Raw genomic sequence first — 15858 nt, forward strand, 5'->3', positions numbered from 1 at the left:
GTGAGTACATTCATGCAAAGTTTTAAAATGCATTGCAAAGGAAGGCTGTGCTATTCTTCTGGGTCCAAGGCAGCTGTTAATGATGTGCCTTGAAATGATCCATCTCAAATGAACTGGACAAATTTACTGGCAGTGAGTGAATACAGCTTCACTTAAAGGGAAAGCTTATTAACTCCAGTTGTCAGATTCACTGGAGCTATTATAAATGCACAAAAATTGTGCTTTCATTAGAAAATGAAATATTTTTCTCAGCCTCCACAAAATGCAATGCCTGTTGAATATCTCCTCATGTTGCAGAGTCATACACATACTCTGTGTGAATATGTCAGCATGGTACAATATCTTGTACAGTGTATAATATAGGTAATTCATTTAACACCTCTTTTCCCCCTCCCAATGCCCATGTGGACCCATGTGGACACATGCACCCAAGACAGTGTCACACATCTGTGTCATGCAATTTCAACCTAACCCATATGGTGGGAAATTGGCTGGGTCTGTTGATCTCATTTCTACACCATGCCCAGTTTTCGTTTCCATTGACTTCAATAATAGAATAATGTGAACTTCAATACTAATCTCACAATTGAACTTGCATCTTTAGCTAGTTTGTGTACTGTTATATCCCACAAGCAGTGATATGATGAATGACTAAATGAAACTGTTGCTGGCTTTGTTGTTTAATGGATGAATGCTGAGGTCCATGTTGATGATTTTCCAACTTAAAAGGTATGACCTGACATGACATAACAGTCATGAAAAGTTACACCAAGGTGCAAAGTTAACAATTATAAGCAAACCTTAGAAAAGGCATCCTTATGCAAGAGGGGGTTGCAATGTAGAATTTTCAGTTTCAAACTACTGATAAATTCTTTAATATTCATCTTCAGACATTTTTTATTGAAGTCTAGAATGTGAGTAGGAAGGTGGGGACAATGCAGTTGGCTGAGGAGTGAAACACTGCTAGATTTAGAGGGCTCAGTAGTCTGATGCTTAACATTCTACTTGAACATTTACTAGTTGTACCCACCCTGATAATATGGCAGAGATGAAGTAGAATGATTTTTTTCTTAAGGGTTGACTCAAATTGGCGTGGAATTTGAGAAAACCACAACTGTAGTAGAAGAAAAAGTCTTGCTGCCAATTAAGCAAGTTCTGCAATTCTTGAGGCAAATGCCACTCTGGAGTTCTAGTGCTATATTAAGGCATTTCTTGGCTGTGATCATCTCTGTAAAGAACAAAGGGAATGGTGAGGAAATGTGGATAGTTTTGCTTTTGGAAGCCAATATCTGACACTTGCCGTAAACTATCTTCATCCTACTGTGTCCAAGCTAAGCCACTGATAAATCCACAAGTGAAGCTGCTGGTTTATCTGATTTGGAGAGCGCAAACTCTACCTGGAGGGATGCATTCCACTCAGCCCAGAGAACCTGACTCTTCCTAGCCCTTGTCTAGGGATTGCCAAGAGCGCACAAGGAAACAGCTAGTTATACGCCAGCAAAAATGACACAATGTAATAGAACAGGCCACTGTTGATCCAGTTAGGATCACCCTACCAGCTTGGATATTGACTTGGTGAATAATTGAAAGCTAAATGGAAATTTGCTCTCTTTAAGACCTGAGGAGGTTGATCAGTCACTATCTATGATTCAGTAATGTTGTGAAGTACTACATGGGAACAGGGGACAAGGACCACAATTATAGGTGCTGAAGTTAAGATATTAATGGAGATGCTTGCACAAAACCAAAAGAAATGACAGCTTGGTATTAAAACCAGGTTGTGGTACAAAAGTGCAAGAATTAGACCTCAATACCAGGTCCCTCAACAAAATAATGGAATCCAAGTAAATCTTTGATGAATTGACTTAGATGAAGGAATTGAATTCCTAATTATTTTCTAGTATTTCATTTCTTAAAATTGTCTGCATCTATGTAAAATAGCCTCAGTGAAATTGTCATATGCTATTGAGTACTTTACAATCATGTTCATTTCAAAATTATGCATGTTTCAAAGCAGCATGCACTCTATCTGTCTTTGCTTTCGGTGTTTTTGGCTGCTGAAACTAAGGCAGACCTATTTAGTTTGGGCTTGGCTTAATCTGAAGCATCTCTGCCACAGCTATGCCTAATCACTGTGGTGCTGAAATATTATTCCTCAAGGAAATTAAACCTTGGTATTTTAATTATCAGCTTTTACACAATTGCACCATTGGGCAGAGAGAGACAAAAGCTTTTCACCTGCATATAGTCTTCTAAACTTGGAGCACATTCTCTTTATATGCATGTAATTGACTCATCCGACCTGAACTTGCCTCCACTGACTTGCAGAGAAATGTCTTTAAGCTGTGACATTGCTCCATGCATAGTGGAGCAACTTTACATAATGTTAACTCATAATAGAATGGCTGAAGTAAAAGCGCTGATTTAGAGATGATGGCTTTAAATTTAGACTATTGCTGTCAATTTTAATTTTATCCAATCATTGTCTCATGCCTTCCTATCTTTGGCCTCCAACAGCTTGGTGCGATTTCTATGCTCCTCCATTGCTGACCTCTTGTGCACCTTCAATTTCTATTGCTTTACTATTGGCATTCATGCCTTCAGCTGCCTAAGTCTGAAGCTCTGGAATTTCTTCTCTAAATTTCGCCACTTCTCTACCCCTCTCTCCTCCTTTTAAGATGTTCCCACCTCCTTGACCAGCCTTTTGATCATTTGTCCTAATATTTTATATTGCTTGGTGTCAAATTTGGTTGATAACGCTGCTGTGGTGTGCATTGGGGTCTTTTACTACATTAACAGCCATCTATAATAAAAGTTGTTTTTAAAGGCTGTGCAGTTGACATTCTCCATCTTACCTGAACCACCACTCTGAAAATAGAAAAAAGCTAAGTTGGTTAAATACCTTCACAACATGTAGCCAGGAGGTGTCCCTGAGGCAGGGTAGACCAGCTAGGTTGTTGAATGTTTTAAGATTTTAATATTCAAAATTGATGACTAATGCCAATATGAGCTAATTGCTTGAAAATTTAATAGAAACTATACCATTTCCTTCAGTCAATAGCTGTGCACAGATTTACAGGTTAAACCAAGTGATTGTTTTTCTGAAAAACCAAACCACAATTGCTGAATGCTAGAATTCTTATTAGCAAAGCACAGTTCTAATAGGGATGGGAGGGGAAGAAAATTACTAATCTGTATGTGAGACATTGCAATTCTTTTTAAGTGAGACATTGTCTATAGGACAGAACAAGTTTTTTTTGTCTCAACTGGTCTATATTGGTGCTTAATGTACCACACTAGCCTCTGCCCACCAAGCTTCATCTCACCCTGTTCGCATATCCTTTATCCCTTTCTCCCCTGTGCTTATCTTGACTCTCCTTACATGCATCTGTGTTAGTTCCCTCAGTCGCCCCTTTTGGTAGTATGTTCAACATTCTTGCTGCCTTTTGGGTAATGTTTTTTCTCGGTCTCCTGTTGAATTTATTAGTGATAATATATGGTTTACAGCAAGAATGTAGCTCACCACCACCTTCTCGAGGGCAGTTAGGGATGAGCTATAAGTGCTGGTAGAGCTAGCGATGCCCACATCCCATGAATTAATTTTGTAAAAATTTTGATTGTTCGTCTTGAACTCAGCACAAATAGAAAAATAATCTCATGACTACCGTCTACCTTCCTTAAAATCTTAAAGAACTATTTTTTTTAAACATAACACCTCAGCCTTTTTTTTGAGCAAGAAATCCTAGCCTCGTCAGTCTTTCCTGATGGGTATATTGCCTCAGTTCTGATATCATCTTTGTGAAGTGTTTTGCACCTTCTCCAGGGCCTCTATATCCTTTTTGTAGTGTGGAGACCAGAACTGTATACAGAACTATGTGATCTCACCAAGGTTCTGTACAAGTTTAACAAATTTGCTGCTTTTAATTCTATCCCTCGAACCCAGTGCTTGGTTTGCCTTAAGTCCTTATTAACCAGTCACTAATTTGCCAGTGATGTATCTGCATCTCTAGATCCCTTTTGCTCTAACACCCGTTTAGACTCTCTACCCAAGTAGGGTGCACCCTCCTTATTCTACCTATCGAAATTGACCACCTCCCACTTAACTATGTTATGAACATATTATATTTCTAGGAGTGCTTAAAAAATGGCAGCAGATTTTAAATTGCACTGTTATTCTAAGAAATTCAACTTGATTAGAAGTACATTAGTATTCCATTTTTAGTGTTTTAGATTGAAAATCATTTTGAGATTTATGGGCAAATGATGGTGCATTATGTAACCCTAATTTTGATTTCTCATGGGCATTTTTATGTTTCAGTTTCTGACAAGCACCATTTCAAAAATGAGTTGGTGCTCTACAGGTTTCGGTATGATGATGGAACCTACAAACCTAGAAGTGAGATGGAAGATATCATGTCTAAGGTATTGCTCTTTTACTGGAGTGACCTTTTCGTTAAATGGACTTTCTCAGCCTCTGGCAGTTGCATGCTGTGTGTTGAAGGAGCTTGTGGAATAATCCCATTTGGTAACTGTTGGATACAGATGGAGTTATTACACATTTCTGAATAAAACTAAGTGAAGTGCACTGTTTTGCATATAAATGATCTTTCTTTCTTCTTGACAGGGCGTGAGACTGTACTGTCGATTGCACTGCCTCTTCACTCCTGTGGTCAAGTAAGTTATGCATTTTTCAGTTTGCTTTTTGTTGATTTCATGAGCGTCTGTCAGTCATTGAGTGAAAAGAAACAACCTTGTACATGACTGATTTAACTTTTCAATTTGAGTCTTTGTTAAAGAAGGTTCAAAAATTGGAGAATTTCTTTGCATCTGTTAATTTACTTTTGTGCATGAAAATTAAACTTCCAAATGTCATGAAGTAATGGGACATTTATTTGCCTAGAGCTCCCAGTCTGGTGCATTGGTAATACCACTCAATTTCTTGATATAATGCCCCAACTACTTCCCAATGCAAATCAAGCACAGGCTGTTGATAGCTTCATGAATCAGATTGCATCACTCATATATTGTCCTTTGCATTTGATAAAAACTGATCTTGCTCCTGAAACTTCATCTAGTCACCCTGTGTCCAGTTTTGTCAGGTCTTTACACCTATAAATTGTTCTGTTTCTTTGCAAGCATTGTGTCAAGAATGTAGTGTTGCAACGATTTGGATAAGTTCTGTCTGCCATTAGTCATGATTTCCCCAAAATTACTGCTTAATTAGGGGCTGACAGCGTGGGGGCGGTGGGGGGCGGGAAATTAGACAAAGTAATTTATGCTTCGTGTTTAGGAGATTAAAGCATATGTCATGTGTGCTGAACTATAGCACTGTTTGTGCATCAGAGTAAAAACTTCTTGACTTATACAAGAGTGAAAGCAGTAAGGTGATAGTGCTGGAGTCTTTTGTTTTGGTAAAAGTTTTTCAGAATCCGTTCTGAAGGTACAGGAAGCTTTGCTGTGTCTTTACCCATGTTGCTTCCACATGTAGTTCAAGAGTGTTATTTCATTAGCGAAGAAAATAAGTAGTTCTCTAATACGTAAACAGATTTTTTTCTTAAATGAAATCAGACTGAAGAGAGCATGTCATTGGCATGAATTCCATAAATATTTTCTTCAGTAAATGTCATTTGACACTTTTCCTTCCCAGTCATTTTTAAAGTTTGGCTGAGAAATGGCAGCTCTTTTTGATCACATAGCTTGAATTTCTGAAAAATAGCTTTCAGATTGGATCTAATCTACAGGACAGTTTAAATGATAGTAAGAATAGAGATTTCACTAAACTTGGAACCTTGCAGTACCAAGTGTTTCAGGTCTCTAATGAATTTGACTTCCCTGCTCTCTCAGTGCCACATTTTGTATTGTGATTTCTAATGGCTTTAAAACTTGCTATTTGATTTTAATTAAATGAGCGCTAATTTCATGATTGTTGAAACACTTGAAGTTTTGGATCCTGTAAATTATCTCAAGTGCATCAATATTTAAAATAAATTGACCCCTTTTCAACTTAAAGGAAAACTTATCAGTCCATGCTGGTGAAACTTTACTACATATGTGACCTAAATGCCGGAAATAATCAAAGAAAAATCACCTTGTTTTGTATTAAATGTAGAGACCGAGATCACCACCTGAAAACCTATAGATCTGTGGTGCCAGCAAGCAAGTTGATAGATTGGCTGCTCTTGCAGGTAAGGAATAATTGAGCGAGGACAGGATAGATGTTCCCTTCCAAACTCTTTTTTTCGTTGTTGTTATTGTTACACTTAAGTGGAGAGTGGCTACTGAACAGTGTCACAGGAGTCTCTGATGAAGAATAAAACATTTATTAAACAGGAAAAGATGAACTATATCACAATACTCCTTCACCCTCAACTATACCTTTACAGATTTATGCAGATTTGTAAGGATGACGCAAGTTACAAAAGCTGACTTATATTCTAATATTCATAGTAAGTACACAGTCCATGTAAACCAATAGGCGATCTGTGGGTCAGACACATCATGCTCTGAAACCAAGTGACAGATGCCATCACAAACAGATGCTATGGATCTCTCCTCACCTTCCCCCAGATGATTGTCTTACCATGAGCCAACCAGTCTCACTGAACTCTGTCTTTCACACGAGGGTTTCCAATCTCCACTCTTGAAGAACTGGCTTTGGAATAGCCCCTCAAACTGATGTTTTCTCTCAGATGCTTTCCACATGGGTCCACCTCCAGGGTCTCAAGCTCTTCTGGATTTCCACGTGCATTCAAGCTTCCTTCCACATACACACACTCTCCCTCTGACTCAGCTGTGCTAACAGCTTCACATGCTCATAATGAAGAGTTACAGAACTTTAGCTGTCTCCTTGGATCTTCTGGCTTCTCGCAAATTTATATTGCTTTAAATCTACATCCTGCAGCTTCTCCCTTTAAGCTTGGAGCCTTTCTCTGCTCCTCACTCTTAACTTCACTTAACAGGACCTTCTCCAGATTCCTGCTTGTTTCTTTTGACTAGAAGGTCTTTTCGGGACCCTGCTTCTTCTGTTCTTTGGGGAAACTTGCTTTCTGCAGCTCTGTCCTGTTCAGCTTTTCCTGACAGCTGGTTTTAACTTTAGTTTGGGACTTGCTGTCTGTCCCTCTCCTATACTGCTGCTGGCAACTCCTTTCAACTTTAGAGCACACTGACCAACTGAACTCAAACAGCTCTCGGTTTCTGTGTGTGTGTGGGGCAGATGGTCCCTTTCTGGACCTCTGTTGCTAGGCAACAGCACAGTTTTTTTCTATGTTGTTGGTTTTAACTCCCCTTCAAGAATCATAAAATCTCACTAAAAATGCAGGCATATTTTAAAGTGAAACTATAACTCAGGTTTTATCCTTTTCTTAATGCACAAATACAAAATACAAATTAAACTCAAGATATACCTTATTTCTAACACCTCCAAATATACTTATAACTTAATTAAAACTATCTCTCTTTCCTAACAACTTCTAGACATTTGCCTTGTAATTTGCAATATTTTTAAATAATAGTGTGCTCAAAAGTGCAACAGAGCTCACTTCGAGATGGCATACTCCAGCAAAATCTGGATCATAATATTTAGATACTGTTAGCATCTTAGTTGCTGACTGGGAACAGCTTGATTTTTTTAAAAAATTCATTCATGAGATGTGGGCATCACTGGCTGGGCCAGCATTTATTGTCCATCCCTAGTTGCCCTTGGCAAGGTGTTGGTGAGCTGCCTTCTTGAACCGCTGCAGTCTTCATCCTCTTGTGTGTGGGGGGTGTCGTGGTGCAAATTGTTCAAATGGGAGAAAATTACCTCCAGAAAAAACGACCAGGTGAAATATTCACAGGTTTCTTGTACTTCTGTGGAATCATAGTTAGTTCATTTTTTTGGGCATTATACCTGACAAATGAAGGTATTCTAAAAGCCACAGGAATGCAGTCCTCAGAGCGAAATACAGCTGGCGGAATAGTTGAAAGTCTTTATAGAGTGGACTCTGTGCCACTACTTGCTCATCTGGGTGGGTCACTCTTGTTGAGGGGTGAGAGTATTGGTGAGTACCAGTTTGGCTCCACAGGCTTAGACATCGCTTGTCACAAGTTGCTAGTTGTAAACGTTAGAATTTTTTTCCCCCTTGTGCTGCGTGTTCTTAAGCAGTTGGCCACTCCCAGGCTTAATTCCTGTCATCAAGAGGGTTTGCGGGAGAGGCTAGGGTAAACTTTTCACATTTTCCCCTTTTTCATTTCTGGCTCAGGGCCTCTCTGAGACTGACATCTGGAAATTGTTATGGGTCTGAATTTGCACAAGAGATTGTTTTGGTGACTTGTGGTGCAGCTTTTCATGAAGTTTTTCTGCATTTCACAGCGATACTTGTGTATCTACCAACACTTTAAAAATTGGTACTTTCACCTTGTTTGGGATGACCAGGAGCACACTTTTTTTGGAAGTATGCATGAAGGGAATTTTACTGTATTCCAGCTGCTTCAGTAATAAATAAACTTATGCTCACTGCCACATGGATAAGTTCAAGTATGCTTCTCATTGCTGTTTTATAGAGAACTTAGGACATGAGTAATCATTGTGCACCTAGACTAAAGGGAGCTATACTTTCGATTGCAGCCCAGTTCTGCAGTGTCTCTTGAAGGGATGAAGTATGAAAACAAAAAAAATTGAAAAGCGAGTCTCTGCTTTTTCTAACATGACATTCTCAGAAAATTAAGTTTTTTTTTATGTTCGTTGGTCAAAGTTAACTATCAATAGCCACAAGTTATCTTTGTGTCCGTGGCTTTCTATGAAATCCTGGTTTCTTCAGGAAATCATAATTCTGATAACACCCAGAGGGTATCTTTAGTTAAACGATTTACTGATGAGATACTGACCTTATGTTCATGAGAGAGGCTGTTTGTGGTACTTCTGTGAAACTGAGTGTCTACTGTTTAAAAATAAATTTTGCATCAGAAACCAAAATGTAAGTCAGCTGTTTTATCTGAAGTCATTTGTTTATGGCTAGTACCATGGTTGTAAGTGAACTTTAGATAATTGCCTCCAGACGGGTTCTTTGTTGTCCTGACTTCCTCTGAAAGTATTCATAGCTCGAGATTTGCTATTTTGAAACATCAATGGAGACTCTTGCCATTTCTGTTGAGGTTATTGTCTTTAACAAAGAATACCTTCTAAATTTAGACTTGTAATCATGAGCAGTTGTTTTCCAAAGGAAATCTCTTTAGGTGTAAAAATGTCATTTTGTTGCCAGGGCGACTGCCAGACCAGAGAGGAAGCGGTCACACTCGGCGTTGGACTGTGTAATAATGGCTTCATGCACCATGGTAATCAATCAAAGAAACACAAAAAAAAAAACTTTCTTTAAATGTAATTTCAATGTGATGGCTGGGAATTATTCTTAATTAAACTGACAAGTCAGAACTTGAGGTGTCCTGCAGTCCCTTTTTTGTTCTTTGCAGACTTTTTATGTTTCATAATTTGACCACCCCACACTGTCCCCTTCATTCCACAAAAAAAATTCAGTTAATTGGATCATACAAATCACTGATTTGACTGTCCCAATTGACCTCCCCGGTTATGTTGAAGAACTATGGAGGGTAGGTTTGGCTTTGTGCCTTTTCCTTGTCTCCTGCTTCCTAAAGGTGGCTAATTATCTTCTCCATACTGTTCAAACCAAACATTCAGTCAGAATCTCAAGTATCAGCATTGCTTATGAAAGCATTCAATGAAACCGACAATTAGAGCATGAACGTGAAGTAGCTTTTTGTTGCTGGCATTCCATAGGCCATTTCTGCTTTCCTATAGCCACATATTTGCACCCTTAGGTCATTGTAGCCGCTAGCTTGACTTAGCACTCAAACAAATTCTTCACACACTGTTTTCATTAATAAACTGGAGCAGTCATCATGGTGTCTTATGGTTTTTGTTTCTCTGAAATCTCCTATAGCGTTTATCTTTCAAATTGTGCATGTTTGTCAAAAAATGTCCATTGTGTCCCCTTTTCTCTCTAGAATTTTGATGCTCTGTGAAACTTGTGGTTTGGCAACTATTTATGATATTCCTGCATGTCCATTATTGCCATTGACTAATTGCTTTTGCAGTGGGATCATGGCACTGTGCATTGTACTAACATGGTCAGCCCATCATTCTGCCAACAGTTTAGTATATGTTGGTGAACATATTGACTGTTAGTGGCAACATGACATATCCCTCCCCCACCCAGACCAAAGATTGACCTAATCTAAAAATCAGCATTGGCCAACTGGAAGGGAAACTACATATTTCAAATCCTACAGCAGATTTTTTACTCACAAGTTATTGATGCTTCAAGATTGTAAACAATTACCATTCCCCAGATTTTTGTGGTAAGAAATTTCATTTATTGTTTGGCAAGGAACTAACTCTTATGTACAGGAGAGTTTGGATGTTGGGTCAAAGAAAATGTAGTCAATTTTTAGTTTCAAATAAACCCAAGTACCCATGCCACCTATTTTCATGTCATTTTAGGGACATCTTTTGAATTACATTTCATTTTATTGCTGTAGTTCACAATGAAGACAAATATGTTGGCATATGAATCATTTGAGTTATTGATAGTGGGCGTTGGATTTTTGCTGAGAGTTTTCTTTATTGGTAACATTTTAAATTAGCAGTTGCAATTGTTTGATATAAAAATTTAATTACAACTCTAGAATTTTGACAAAATGTCTGTTTTGACAGAGTAGTGGTGACTACTTTTGTTGTATTAGTAAAAAGCACATGTTAACATTCAGTTTAAATTTCAACAGTGCTGGAGAAAAGTGAATTCAAGGATGAATCCCAATTTTTTCGCTTTTATGCTGATGAAGAAATGGAAGGGACTAGCTCCAAAAACAAACAGCTGCGGAATGACTTCAGATTGGTTGAAAACATCCTTGTTAAATCTCTTCTGGTAAGAAGATAAATGGTTGATTTTTGCATTTGATATGGGAGACTTTTTTCCGTGCTGTTATTCAAGTGTTGCAGATGATGGATTGTAGAAATTTGCAAGAAATGCTTTACTGTGCCTGATTCGGTCAATGCATGGAACGTTAATGCACCAAATACTTACACTTTCCTTCTAAGTGTAGAAATTTTGACTTTCAATTTAAAGAAAACACACTACTTCAATATTATTGTAAAAATGGCAATTACAAATGTAGCCTTGTTGCTTTTGGATTGATGCCAAACAAATGGACATGTCTTGTACTTTTCATCTCTTGCTTTGCATTTAAATGAAGACCTATGAATCCTTCTCTCTCTTTCCTCCTATATTGGTAAGTTTTAATCATTTGATGATTTTTGTACCTTGTAATACCTTTTTTGTTCCCTCCCTGCATTGTGCCACTCTTCACAATGAATAGCCTAGTAAGAATACTTGCTGCTGTTCTGATTCAGAGATTGGGAGATCTGTAAGGGTAACTTGAATCAATTCTTTTTCTACATTTACTTTCTTGAAAAGAAATATCTTTGTTTACATTTGCATCTTCCCCTCCATTTGGCTGGTTTCTGGTGATCCTGTTGTAGGTAATTATGGTTTCAAATTCAAGTACCATATGTCAGTGCACCCAAGTGGTGCTGTGTCACATTGGAGGGAAAAACGTCAATGTGTCCCTGGAGGATAGGTTGTTTGGCATTATTGATGTGATCTTAGCTAACTGTTGAGGCCTTTGCAAAAAGGAATGATTGTGTTATGTATGGGACAGTTGGTCTTGATCTGCAGTACTACAGGTGGGGGTATTTCAGCCAGCTCTAACATCACTGAACAACTGTTGAAATATATTTTTGTTAAGGGTGATTTGGTGCTATATTTCATTGTTCACTCACTGATTTAGGTTTTTGGCTGCAAATATAAGACTTGGTGATATCAAAGATTTTGCAGTTTTTCAACATTCATGTTTGCCTCTTGCTTTACTGAACATTGTATTGTTGTGCTTGATGTTGCATGCTCCCTTCCAATGTCAAAATCTGCAATGGAATATTTCTCATTACACAAATGAATATTTATTTCAAATGCTGAACGCAGTAACTGACATTGGAGTAAAGTTCCACAGGGTAATAACCTTACCTCATGGTGAGTATTGATAGGCTATTTGTGCAACAATTCCATGTAAATTGGATAGTTTCTCCCTTGGTATTTGCATCTGTAGATATACATTCTTCTTATAGTGGTCAATGGGACCACGAGCATCATCATCAATAATTTTGTTTTCGCTCTGGACTAGGAATAATGAACCATATGTTGTGTCTCTACAGCGAGCTCATTAGAAATAAACAGTTGCTCGTGGATAACAGATTTAATCCTGGGAATTCCCTGGTCAGTTTGCACTAGTACTGCGTCATATTATGTAATTGTTCACTGAGTCAACAGGAAGGCCCTTATGATGTTTTCAAATATATAAATAAATCTGAGTAAATACAAACTTTCCTAGACCAAGGAACAGTGTACCCACTCCCATGTGTTAACTCCAGTAATTATATATAAGGGAAGCTGGTCTTTTACCTCAAGCAAGTTTATTCTTCAGCCAGCTTAACAGAGTGACAGACTCCTAGTTCCATTCTCCTATGCAGTGTCACAGCTGTACCTATTTATGGGTGAGCCAATGCCCATCGCCTGTTTGGACAAAGCAATTGCCTTAGCAGTGTAATTGCTGATAGACTGACACCATGTGCCATTATGGTTAGATGGATAGAAAGGTATGAATTCACAACCACAGTTGAAAGCAGACTGGCTGTGTAAACACTGCTGCCTGTTGTAACTCTTTTCGAGTACATTCACAGTTCTTGGTTTCCAGGAGTGGGACATGAACCCACAACCCTCTGATTCAAAGGTGAGGGTGCTATGAGCTGAGCCACAGCTGACACCTCGCGCCAGAAAGGAAAAGTTGCTCATGACTACCAAATGGTTCTCAGAGTTGTCAGTGGATAATTGGTTGTTTCGGACTTGCGTATTTGGCTTTATTGGTGATGGAGGTATTTTGATTGAATGAGTCTATACTGGATCTGAGTTTGGTAATCCATGAGAAATTTGAATTGTACTTCACCAGCTTCACGTTTTAGAGACACTGAAAATGACTTTAACATGTGAGTATGGGTAGGATTATTTGTGACATGATTTTAAACCATATCTAAGTTTTCATTACATAATGATGACAAACATGATTTTTCAGTTAAAAATTTAACTATTCTCGCTGCTTCCAGGTAACTTCACATGGTGATTAGAAATATTTACTCTATCTAACCCAATTTTAAATAGTGAAGTAGGATTTGATTACATTAGAGAGGGTTACGGAGGAGATTTATGAGGATGTTCCTATGACTGGAAAATGTGCAGCTTTGAGGAGAGATTGGATAGGCTGGGGTTGTTTTCCTTGGAACAGAGGAGGTTGAGGAGAGATTTGTTGAGATGTACAAAATTGAGGGGCTGGGATAGAGTGGATGAGAAGGGCCTATTTATACTTTAGCAGAGAGATCACTGACTTGGGGGGCATGGATTTAAAGTGATCGGTAGAAAGATTAGAGGGAAGATGAGGAAAACTTTTTTTCACCCAGAGGGCATCTGGAACTCACTGAAAGGGTAGTAGAGGCAGAAACCCTCAGCTCATTTAAAAGGTGTCTGGATGTGCACCTCCAGTGCCATAACCTGCAGGGCCACAGACTAAATGCTGGAAAGTGGTTGGCTCATTTTTTTAGGCCAGCACAGATACGATGGGCCAACATGCCCTCTCTTTCAAACAATCGTAGCAAGTTTACGGCACAAAAAGGGGCCACGTGGTTGCAGTAGCTGCATCATAAGAGATCTGATTGGTGTGACTTACTTGTAGTGCTTTGCACACTGAATACAAATTCCAGAAACCCAGCAAGCAAGTAACCTAGTTCTGAAACACTGTTTAACACAATGTCGTACAGGCATTAGTATCAACATCCTGATATTGTCTTAGGTTCTTATCATCTGATGGCAGTGGGTCTCCCTTTCTAACTGTGCAAAGCTTTTTCATTTCTTGGATTGCTGAGTTAAGTTCTCCAAATAAAACTATGTACGGGGGTGGAGACTCCTTGGATAGAGGTACAATTTGAAATGGGGCTGTAATACTTTAGGAGCAATCACAGAATTTGTCTTTCTATCTCATTTTTCATGGTTTACTTTGATGGAATTAATTTGAATCCTTAAGCCTTTATGTTACAAGTAACCCTGTCTGACAGCTGTTCATATTGACTCTTCAATCTAGAGAGTCATGCTGACAGAAATGGTGCCTGTGTTTTTGGTGAGGTCCAACTATCTTCACAGCTATTTGGCATTGAGTCCTTCCATTTTTCCCATTATTACCTTGTCTGTTGTTCAGATATACATGATAGTCCATTGGATTGCCTTTAATTTCATGAACTAGCTGATGCTATTCCAGAAACCATTCAGTGGCCTTCGTGTTCACGCTTAAATGTGAGCAAAATAGTAGCTCAAATTCAGGAAATTATTGAAGATCAATTCTATTTCTGATTACTACATGTTGAGATTTAGCTTGTCCCCAGTGTTTTAGAATGAATTTGAATCCTCTACAGATATAGCCATGTGCTTGAGCCCAGGATCCTAATTTATTCAGTGGCATTTGAGCTAATGAAAGTGTACATTATCATTGCTAAAACTATGCCATGGTCAAAGGAAATGGAATTGTATCCCGTTTGCTGCTTGGAAAATGTATTGACAAGTTGTTACATGAGATCAATGGCAAGAGCCTTGTTTCTTGAGATGGCTGGTTGGTAGTTTAATTTTGTTTTTACATAGTGTTCACACTTTCCTCAAATGGTGAATTATGTCTGAGAATGAATTAAAGGCATTGATTTTTTTTTACAAGCTTGGATTTAATTAATAATCACTGTATTGAAACTAAGCATGAATGCTGCCTTGAAAGTTACACCAATATTATTCATTTAGTTCAGCTGAGATTTTTCCCCTCCCTATTCTATTTTTTTATTTTCTGTTACGTCCTTTCTGTAAAATGAAAGCAACTAAAAGCCAAGAAGCTAAACTAAGGATGATTGCAACAGTTCCTTTTAGGCTTCATTTTTTATGTGAAACTTAAAGCATTTTCAGCAACTCCACAGCACACAGACTTGTTGAGATCTACATCTTTGGCCATTGACTTTAGTTACTCTGTGTCTATACAAGGTATATAGCTTATGATAAGCTGTTCTTGTTGTAGCTGAGTTAGTGATGTCAGAGACTCCACCTGAGAGGTAGCTGGACTTTTAAGTTTTAATTTTGGCTAGAACAGTATGAACTTGATTTTATTTGCCAATGTCATTCATAAGCAGGCTTTGTAGTGAGCACAAAATGCTGGATGCATAAACCTGGATTTTCTGTTTGGAAATATTTTAGCACCAGCAACAGTTCAATTTATTTTTCACAGGCTGTTAGTGGTGTGAAAACAATAACGATCAAAATTGAGGTGGGACAGGCTCAAACAGAATAGTACATTCAATTAAGCATGAGGGAAAGATTCAAACCCTTGAAGCACTATAGAGCAAGGCCATGAAACTGGTCCCTACTGCTAAAGATTTGAATCGTGAGAAAGAGTTCAAACAAAACAAAACAAAACTCTTCAGCATTGATACGTGGCCTCTTAAACTTAAGTGAAATACTCAGAGAAACACCAAAATTTAACCTCGAATGCTGTTTCAGGTTAACCATGATTGGAGGACTAAGGAGCTTAACTACAAATCAGTTAAAGGCAAGTTCAGGACTGATGCAAGGAAGACTATGACCCAAAGGATCATTAATAGCTAGAATCAACTTTGTGCGAGGTAATGGGTAATCAGCAATCGGGTGTTGTGCTGGGAGACCAACGGTTTTTAAT

General features: G+C 38.3%; 1 protein-coding gene across 1 annotated transcript in view; it reads left to right on the top strand.

The window, feature by feature from the left end:
- Positions 1-15858, top strand: part of prex1 (phosphatidylinositol-3,4,5-trisphosphate-dependent Rac exchange factor 1) — a 220382-nt gene that overhangs the window by 118448 nt on the left and 86076 nt on the right. Inside the window, exons 12-16 of the mRNA XM_078555256.1 lie at positions 4319-4422; positions 4625-4674; positions 6110-6185; positions 9240-9312; positions 10777-10919. Coding sequence (XP_078411382.1) covers positions 4319-4422; positions 4625-4674; positions 6110-6185; positions 9240-9312; positions 10777-10919 — 446 coding nt within the window. The remainder of the gene's footprint in view (positions 1-4318; positions 4423-4624; positions 4675-6109; positions 6186-9239; positions 9313-10776; positions 10920-15858) is intronic.

The sequence above is a fragment of the Cetorhinus maximus genome, chromosome 13 (genome assembly GCF_964194155.1).
Source record: "Cetorhinus maximus chromosome 13, sCetMax3.hap1.1, whole genome shotgun sequence".
NCBI classification, from domain to species: domain Eukaryota; kingdom Metazoa; phylum Chordata; class Chondrichthyes; order Lamniformes; family Cetorhinidae; genus Cetorhinus; species Cetorhinus maximus.